This window comes from Pseudophryne corroboree, chromosome 2 (assembly GCF_028390025.1).
Source record: "Pseudophryne corroboree isolate aPseCor3 chromosome 2, aPseCor3.hap2, whole genome shotgun sequence".
In the NCBI taxonomy this organism is placed as follows: Eukaryota; Metazoa; Chordata; class Amphibia; order Anura; family Myobatrachidae; genus Pseudophryne; species Pseudophryne corroboree.
In genome coordinates, this window is record NC_086445.1 from 732,708,378 (window position 1) to 732,717,954 (window position 9,577).

A 9,577-nucleotide genomic window follows, 5' to 3' on the forward strand; every position below is an offset into this window, starting at 1 on the left:
CCTCCTCTGCGGTCGCCCAAGTCGCTGACTTCGTCCAGTCCGCTGCTGTGGTCCAGGCCTCTGCGGTCCTCCAGGTCTCTTCTGCGGTCCTCCAGGTCTCTTCTGCGGTCCTCCAGGTCTCTTCTGCGGTCCTCCAGGCCTCCTCTGCGGTCGTCCAAGTCGCTGACTTCGTCCAGTCCGCTGCTGTGGTCCAGGCCTCTGCGGTCCTCCAGGTCTCTTCTGCGGTCCTCCAGGCCTCCTCTGCGGTCCTCCAGGTCTCTTCTGCGGTCCTCCTGGTCTCTTCTGCGGTCCTCCAGGTCTCTTCTGCGGTCCTCCAGGCCTCCTCTGCGGTCGTCCAAGTCGCTGACTTCGTCCAGTCCGCTGCTGTGGTCCAGGCCTCTGCGGTCCTCCAGGCCTCCTCTGCGGTCCTCCAGGCCTCCTCTGCGGTCCTCCAGGCCTCCTCTGCGGTCCTCCAGGTCTCTTCTGCGGTCCTCCAGGCCTCCTCTGCTGTCCTCCAGGTCTCTTCTGCGGTCCTCCAGGCCTCCTCTGCGGTCCTCCAGGCCTCCTCTGCGGTCCTCCAGGCCTCCTCTGCGGTCCTCCAGGCCTCATCTGCTGTCCTCCAGGCCTCCTCTGCGGTCCTCCAGGCCTCCTCTGCGGTCCTCCAGGTCTCTTCTGCGGTCCTCCTGGTCTCTTCTGCGGTCCTCCAGGCCTCCTCTGCGGTCCTCCAGGCCTCCTCTGCGGTCCTCCAGGCCTCCTCTGTGGTCGTCCATGCCGCTGACTTCGTCAAGTCCGCTGCGGTCCTCCAGGCCTCCGCTGCGGTCCTCCAGGCCTCCTCTGCGGTCCTCCAGGCCTCCTCTGCGGTCCTCCAGGCCTCCTCTGCGGTCCTCCAGGCCTCGGTCGTCCAGGCCGCTGACTTGAACCGCTTGGTGGTGTGTTGCAATGATGGTGCGGCAAACTCCAACTTGCCATTCTTCCCTCGTTTGTTCAATAACTTTCTTCATGGCTTCTACCATCTGTTCCTTTATGCCTTCTTTAAGGCCAGCCACAGCGGTCTGCAGCTGATTGACCTGTCCACCAACTTCTGACTCCATATTGGTCACCTTACTGAGTAGCTCCTTTAGTAAAACAGGACAGGTACACTGGCAGTCCTGCACTTTGGTGTTCACATCTGTGAAATGCAACCTTCTTCGTGGTGAATGTGTCATGTCTTCTTGTCCAGGGGTGGCTACATGGTCCAAAAAAGAAGCTTCCTGATGCAGCGTGTTTGTCACGTCCTCTAGCACCGGTATTTCCAGATTCATTGGCTGAACACTGTGATCTGCAGGAGATGGAACAATTACATCATTTGCCACACCACATATCATCTCCAACGTATTATTCTTTGCCTTGGCATTTTTTCGTGGTTTCACCACATTTTCTTTCTGAGCCGCCTTGGCAGTTTTCTTCTTCTTTTGTGGGACTAATGCAGCAAGTTTCTGTGCCACTGATGGGTGGGTTTTGGCACTCCCGTAAAATCTGGTAGTCTGCATTCTTTGTCTTTTGTCTAAAAATATAAAAACCACAATAAGAAAACATGTAAAGCACAGCATGCTAAAAATAGCAAACAACTGTACATTTTCAAATAAAGTGCACAACAGTAAAGTGCAAATACTGTACAGTATTTGCCTTTTTTCCCTGTGCCTCCCAACAAGAACCTCTGCAGGAGGGACAGAATGCTCTGTTACGGACTTCAGTTTAAATATACAGTATGATTACCATCACCTGTGCGAACAACTATACTGTACAGTAGTTACTGTATTTGATAAGATAGGTGTTTCACCACAAGTGATAGCAATCATTCAGTACTACTGCACATACCTGTAGTACACCGGGATAAGCAAGGTCTATGTACATTACGTTATACCGAGCTGGATCGCTTAGCAACCTGACAAAATGGCCACCGACCGTGAACTCCCAGCACGTGGCAGCGCTTGGATATGGAGTGAGATACAGTATGGTACAGTCCAGGGGCAATGCTGAAGGAGCGTCACAATCCCCTAGCTCAATTACTAGAGCCATCTTAACAGCAGTGTGGGCCCCTGGACACAGCAATGCACTGGGGCCCCTACCCACTCACCAGCGGAAGGGGTGGGGGGAGCTATCAGCGGCAGCTTTGATGCTCCGCGGGGGATAGGGGGGGTTCTATCTTTCGCTCAGTATGTACAGTAGGACCTGGAGAAATAATTTCTGCTAATTATTCCTTTACTGCACAGATGGGGCAGGAAGGAGAACACTAAACTGTAGAAGGGGGCATTGTGCTGAATGAAGGGGCCCTGGTACATGACTTCCAGGGTGGTAGGGGGTGTTTAATACACAGGGGAGGAGTGGATAATGGAGTGGGCTTAATATTAGTGTTATGGACTGCAATTAGTTTCCTGTATGAAACAGATACAGTACAGTAAATAACCCTCCTTGGAAGTGCATGGGCCCTGTGAGACTTACAGTAGTGTACAGCATAAGGGTCGACTGACATGATGTACAAGCATTACATACAGTACATGTCAGTACTGTATGTAAATTCTTCAATTATTGCCTAACAACAATGCTGCTTACTGTATATTAAATACTGTAGGCCTAGAAATGTGCATCTCAATATAGTAGTTAAAAACACAGGGGCCTATGTGGATAAGCGAGTTCTATGCACACTAAAAATGGCCACCGACCGTGAACCCCCAGCACGTGGCAGCGCTCGGATATGTAGTGAGATACAGTATGGCATACATTTCACAGTTCAGGGGGCAATGCTGAAGGAGCGTCACAATCCCCTAGCTCAATTACATTGGGATAAGCGAGGTCTATGCACATTACGGTATACCGAGCTGGATCGCTTAGCAACCTGACAACATGGCCGCCGACCGTGAACTCCCAGCACGTGGCAGCGCTCGGATATGTAGTGAGATACAATATGGCATACATTTCACAGTTCAGGGGGCAATGCTGAAGGAGCGTCACAATCCCCTAGCTCAATTACATTGGGATAAGCGAGGTCTACTGTATGCACATTACGGTATACCGAGCTGGATCGCTTAGCAACCTGACAACATGGCCGCCGACCGTGAACTCCCAGCACGTGGCAGCGCTCGGAAATGTAGTGAGAGATGGTATACATTTTAAAATACACCGGGATAAGTTGTACAGGCCATGGAGCAATGCACAGGGACATTCATCATTTACGTACAGTACTGTATATAAATAATTGTAAACCGTAAATGAAAGAATTACCGGTCAAATACTGTATGACGAAACTGTGTCAATGAGCTGGAACAGTATGGCCTGTGAAGAAGTTTTCGAAGGCAGAAACGGAGAGCAAATTATCAGGAGATTTCTGAAAGGTCGGAGAAGATCCACACAGCAAGTCTGCCTACGAGGAAACAGATTTGCAAAGTGGGTAGCGTAAAGCCTAACAACAATGCTGCTTACTGTATATTAAATACTGTAGGCCTAGAAATGTGCATCTCAATATAGTAGTTAAAAACACAGGGGCCTATGTGGATAAGCGAGTTCTATGCACACAAAAAATGGCCACCGACCGTGAACCCCCAGCACGTGGCAGCGCTCGGATATGTAGTGAGATACAGTATGGCATACATTTCACAGTTCAGGGGGCAATGCTGAAGGAGCGTCACAATCCCCTAGCTCAATTACATTGGGATAAGCGAGGTCTACTGTATGCACATTACGGTATACCGAGCTGGATCGCTTAGCAACCTGACAAAATGGCCGCCGACCGTGAACTCCCAGCACGTGGCAGCGCTCGGATATGTAGTGAGATACAATATGGCATACATTTCACAGTTCAGGGGGCAATGCTGAAGGAGCGTCACAATCCCCTAGCTCAATTACATTGGGATAAGCGAGGTCTACTGTATGCACATTACGGTATACCGAGCTGGATCGCTTAGCAACCTGACAAAATGGCCGCCGACCGTGAACTCCCAGCACGTGGCAGCGCTCGGATATGTAGTGAGATACAATATGGCATACATTTCACAGTTCAGGGGGCAATGCTGAAGGAGCGTCACAATCCCCTAGCTCAATTACATTGGGATAAGCGAGGTCTATGCACATTACGGTATACCGAGCTGGATCGCTTAGCAACCTGACAAAATGGCCGCCGACCGTGAACTCCCAGCACGTGGCAGCGCTCGGATATGTAGTGAGATACTGTACAATATGGCATACATTTCACAGTTCAGGGGGCAATGCTGAAGGAGCGTCACAATCCCCTAGCTCAATTACATTGGGATAAGCGAGGTCTATGCACATTACGGTATACCGAGCTGGATCGCTTAGCAACCTGACAAAATGGCCGCCGACCGTGAACTCCCAGCACGTGGCAGCGCTCGGATATGTAGTGAGATACAGTATGGCATACATTTCACAGTTCAGGGGGCAATGCTGAAGGAGCGTCACAATCCCCTAGCTCAATTACATTGGGATAAGCGAGGTCTATGCACATTACGGTATACCGAGCTGGATCGCTTAGCAACCTGACAAAATGGCCGCCGACCGTGAACTCCCAGCACGTGGCAGCGCTCGGATATGTAGTGAGAGATGGTATTCATTTTAAAATACACCGGGATAAGTTGTACAGGCCATGGAGCAATGCACAGGGACATTCATCATTTACGTACAGTACTGTATATAAATAATTGTAAACCGTAAATGAAAGAATTACCGGTCAAATACTGTATGACGAAACTGTGTCAATGAGCTGGAACAGTATGGCCTGTGAAGAAGTTTTCGAAGGCAGAAACGGAGAGCAAATTATCAGGAGATTTCTGAAAGGTCGGAGAAGATCCACACAGCAAGTCTGCCTACGAGGAAACAAATTTGCAAAGTGGGTAGCGGGCGGTGACTGAGATGCTCTTTTATTCACATTCAAAAGTACCTGTACAGTATGCTCTGTGATTGGTGTAAGGATGAATGCGCCTATATTGGCACCAATCACAGCGGTAAGAATTCCTTTTGTGTGAATGTGAATAAAAGAGCGTCTCAGTCACCGCCCCGCTACCCACTTTGCAAAGCTGTTTCCTCGTAGGCAGACTTGCTGTGTGGATCTTCTCCGACCTTTCAGAAATCTCCTGATAATTTGCTCTCCGTTTCTGCCTTCGAAAACTTCTTCACAGGCCATACTGTTCCAGCTCATTGACACAGTTTCGTCATACAGTATTTGACCGGTAATTCTTTCATTTACGGTTTACAATTATTTATATACAGTACTGTACTGTACGTAAATGATGAATGTCCCTGTGCATTGCTCCATGGCCTGTACAACTTATCCCGGTGTATTTTAAAATGTATACCATCTCTCACTACATATCCGAGCGCTGCCACGTGCTGGGAGTTCACGGTCGGCGGCCATGTTGTCAGGTTGCTAAGCGATCCAGCTCGGTATACCGTAATGTGCATAGACCTCGCTTATCCCAATGTAATTGAGCTAGGGGATTGTGACGCTCCTTCAGCATTGCCCCCTGAACTGTGAAATGTATGCCATATTGTATCTCACTACATATCCGAGCGCTGCCACGTGCTGGGAGTTCACGGTCGGCGGCCATTTTGTCAGGTTGCTAAGCGATCCAGCTCGGTATACCGTAATGTGCATACAGTAGACCTCGCTTATCCCAATGTAATTGAGCTAGGGGATTGTGACGCTCCTTCAGCATTGCCCCCTGAACTGTGAAATGTATGCCATATTGTATCTCACTACATATCCGAGCGCTGCCACGTGCTGGGAGTTCACGGTCGGCGGCCATTTTGTCAGGTTGCTAAGCGATCCAGCTCGGTATACCGTAATGTGCATACAGTAGACCTCGCTTATCCCAATGTAATTGAGCTAGGGGATTGTGACGCTCCTTCAGCATTGCCCCCTGAACTGTGAAATGTATGCCATATTGTATCTCACTACATATCCGAGCGCTGCCACGTGCTGGGAGTTCACGGTCGGCGGCCATTTTGTCAGGTTGCTAAGCGATCCAGCTCGGTATACCGTAATGTGCATACAGTAGACCTCGCTTATCCCAATGTAATTGAGCTAGGGGATTGTGACGCTCCTTCAGCATTGCCCCCTGAACTGTGAAATGTATGCCATACTGTATCTCACTACATATCCGAGCGCTGCCACGTGCTGGGGGTTCACGGTCGGTGGCCATTTTTTGTGTGCATAGAACTCGCTTATCCACATAGGCCCCTGTGTTTTTAACTACTATATTGAGATGCACATTTCTAGGCCTACAGTATTTAATATACAGTAAGCAGCATTGTTGTTAGGCAATAATTGAAGAATTTACATACAGTACTGACATGTACTGTATGTAATGCTTGTACATCATGTCAGTCGACCCTTATGCTGTACACTACTGTAAGTCTCACAGGGCCCATGCACTTCCAAGGAGGGTTATTTACTGTACTGTACAGTATCTGTTTCATACAGGAAACTAATTGCAGTCCATAACACTGAAGTTGTATTTTCAGTACTGTACAGTATACAATACTTAAATTTGAACATCAGGTACTGGATAGTAAACATGTACAGTATTAACTTCTATCATAAAACTCTTATGCATTTTCAGATGTGTAAATTTTAGACTACAGTATTCACAAATGTTTTCTCTCCATACAGGAATTATAGTTGGACAACATGCCAGTAACTATCAACAAAACGATGAGCAAGATAATCGCCAACATGAAAAAAGAAAATAAAACCATCAAAGAGATCCATGCATGGCTCAAGGAAAGTGGCATTATAGTCACTTTAGAAACGGTGCGCTATCATGCATTCGAGAGAACAACGCCCAGATTTGTATTTCCTACAAAATGCACATGGTACGTACTGTACACTACTGTAATGTTTAAATGACTTGCTTTATACCATAAACAATTTTTTTGAAATAAAATTAAAACTTCATCAATTGTAACTGTGATTGTGCTGTTCATGAATTCATATTTTTCATACTGTATTGTACTGTAGGAGAGTGCAACAAATTGTGGAGGAACTAACTCGTGAGGATGATGAGCGTACTGCTCTGCAAATAAAACGAATTCTCCATTCCAAGTATGACCTGGACATATCGGCCACCAGCATCAGAAGGATGCGACGGAAAATGGGATGGACCTTTGGCGCAACAAGGTAAAATACTGAAAGCAGTATAAACCATACAGTAAATGCACTGTTAATAATCCCTTGATACGTGATATAATAATGCCATAAATCATTATACAGAGTGTGTACTTTATACTATATACAGTATGTGTGTGTGTATATACTGTATATACAGTATTCTATCCCAAAAGAGATACCTACTGTATAGGCACTCAGAGACAGCAATGAAGCATTGCCGGCTTATTGTGATGATTACATACTGTATACTGTGTGTGTGTGTTTGTGTGTATGTACAGTATGTATATATATATTACTCTGTATGTAACTTAATGTACTGTATGTACAGTTTAATGTATACAGTAGGTATATAATACAGTATACTGCACATACAGTCTACTGTATATACAGTAATCTGTAAATCTGTAATTTCATAACTGTATCTGATTTCATTATTTTTGGCTCTTCACAGGATATCTCCAATGATAAGAGATGTGAATAAAGAAAAGAGAGTGGAACAGGCACGGCGATGGATTGAGAGTGGTGAAACATTTGATGATGTCATTTTCACAGATGAATCGTCTGTTGCCCTTGAGCGGTTCTCCAGAATGTCATTCAGGAAACGTAACCATATCTCTTTAAAACCACGCCCAAAGCATCCATTGAAAATCCATGTATGGGGAGGCATATCACGATTAGGAGCTGGTCCCCTATTATTTTTCGAAGGTACAGTACAGTACTATACTTTATTCTGTGCCTGTGTTCTGTAAAAATACATGTTGTACTGTAGAGTACGTGTAACTGCACAATAAAAGGAGTTGCTTATTAATGAACAACATTTTTTGATTTCTGTAGGAATCATGGATAAGAAATATTTCCAAGAAACAATAGTAGAGAAATGTATGGTGCCATTTGTGAATAAATATTACCCAACTCACCATAGGATATTCCAAGACAATGATCCTAAACACTCCGCCTCAGCCAAATTTATGGAAGAGAAAGGTATGAATTGGGAACGCACACCACCAGAGTGAGTATTCTTTCAACAGTGTACAAGTAAAATTTTGGATAGCACTCTAGTACTGTAAAAAAAAATTTTGTTTAATAAACAGTACAATATTGTATGTTTAATTTTCTCTATTTACTGTAATGTACTGTAATTAATTTTTTCTATACGCTTTTTTTTTTTTTTTAATTAGATCACCAGACATGAACCCAATCGAATTAGTGTGGGCTCAATTGAAGAGGTACGTTAGGAGTGTTGCAAAGCCAACAACAAAACAGCAACTGGTGGATGGGATAAAGAAATTTTGGCTAGAAGTACTCACACCTGAACATTGTAATAATTATATAAATCACCTGTATAAAGTATTACCTGTTGTAGTTGAAAGAAATGGTCAAGCCACAAATATGTAGTTCTGTATTTTCTGTTTAAAATTTTAAATTGGTGCATTATTAAAAAAAATGATAAAATTGCCTTTGTCTGATTATTGCATAAACTAATGTAGAATATTATACAGTAGTAATGTTATTGATGTGTACTGTATGAACAGTTATTTTCAGTTTTATAAGTCCTGAATAAGAGTACTGTACATTTTGATCAGTGCAGTACATGGAATCGGATGTTGTAATACTTTATTTTTACATTAATATTGATGTTTTTCCAATAAATATTCAATTTTACAGTATGGTACGGTACAGTACATGAGGGTACCTGTACAGTATGATACGTCATTATGGGGGAGAAATACTGTATCCACTAAATGTACAGTAAAATGTTTTTTTCTTATTACAAACACACAAATGCATCTCAGATGGAAATATGCTATACACAGCAGACAGCTTATGGTGACAGAACTTCCCTACTGTATCCCCACCCATAGTCGTGGTATATTTTAGATTGCCTAATGAGACACTCCTGCAGCATTGCCAATGATTCATGTAAAACCTGTGTGCAAACAGTATCTGTATTGAATGCAAAGTACAGTAAGAGTACAGTATACAGTATTATCAGAGCCAAACCTGACCAACATGATGCCCTAGGCTAGATTTTGGCTGATGCCCTCTTGCACAGATGCTACGTAGTTCCGCCTCTAACCCTGCACCCCTTTCCCAGCACCATCACCCATTTTGGCGCTCCTACCCCCTATAATCTAAATAAGAACAATGTGCACATTTAGTGCCAGCCCAAAACAGTGTACAGTATGTTCTTGCTGGGAAGGGGCATGGTAACACAATAATACCCGAAGATGAAATGACACAACACAGTACTGCAACTTTATTCACATTATATCATGCAGTGGTGTCTCTTATTCTCATGACATCATATCATAGTACCACATTACTCCTAACAGTAATGCCCCTTATTCACATTACACCCCACCACATTCATCTTTATTTACATTAGACCACAGGTTCTCAAACTCAGTCCTCAGGACCCCACACAGTGCAGGTTTTGCA

At 44.9% G+C, this 9,577-nt stretch overlaps 2 protein-coding genes across 2 annotated transcripts; one reads left to right on the plus strand and one right to left on the minus strand.

Moving 5' to 3' along the window:
- Nucleotides 1–240: 240 nt before the first annotated feature.
- On the minus strand, nucleotides 241–8,140 carry LOC135046684 (uncharacterized). Its single transcript, XM_063955395.1, has 2 exons — nucleotides 8,056–8,140; nucleotides 241–1,522 (listed from the first exon to the last, which is right to left on the minus strand). The coding sequence occupies exon 2, from the start codon at nucleotides 1,506–1,508 to the stop codon at nucleotides 585–587; it is 924 nt and encodes a 307-aa protein (XP_063811465.1). The 5' UTR covers nucleotides 1,509–1,522; nucleotides 8,056–8,140; the 3' UTR covers nucleotides 241–584.
- On the plus strand, nucleotides 6,603–8,151 carry LOC135046700 (uncharacterized). Its single transcript, XM_063955396.1, has 4 exons — nucleotides 6,603–6,843; nucleotides 6,989–7,147; nucleotides 7,590–7,843; nucleotides 7,973–8,151. Exons 1-4 carry the CDS (start codon nucleotides 6,659–6,661, stop codon nucleotides 8,149–8,151), a joined length of 777 nt encoding a protein of 258 aa, XP_063811466.1. The 5' UTR covers nucleotides 6,603–6,658.
- The last annotated feature ends 1,426 nt before the right edge of the window (nucleotides 8,152–9,577 follow it).

Excerpts from the sequence above, each read along its gene's own strand:
- LOC135046684 (XM_063955395.1), bottom strand. The coding sequence starts at position 1,508 with ATGCAGACTACCAGATTTTACGGGAGTGCCAAAACCCACCCATCAGTG.
- LOC135046700 (XM_063955396.1), top strand. The coding sequence starts at position 6,659 with ATGCCAGTAACTATCAACAAAACGATGAGCAAGATAATCGCCAACATG. Across the intron at positions 6,844-6,988 it reads TTTCCTACAAAATGCACATG|GAGAGTGCAACAAATTGTGG; the intron begins GTACGTACTGTA and ends ATTGTACTGTAG. Across the intron at positions 7,844-7,972 it reads TCCCCTATTATTTTTCGAAG|GAATCATGGATAAGAAATAT; the intron begins GTACAGTACAGT and ends TGATTTCTGTAG.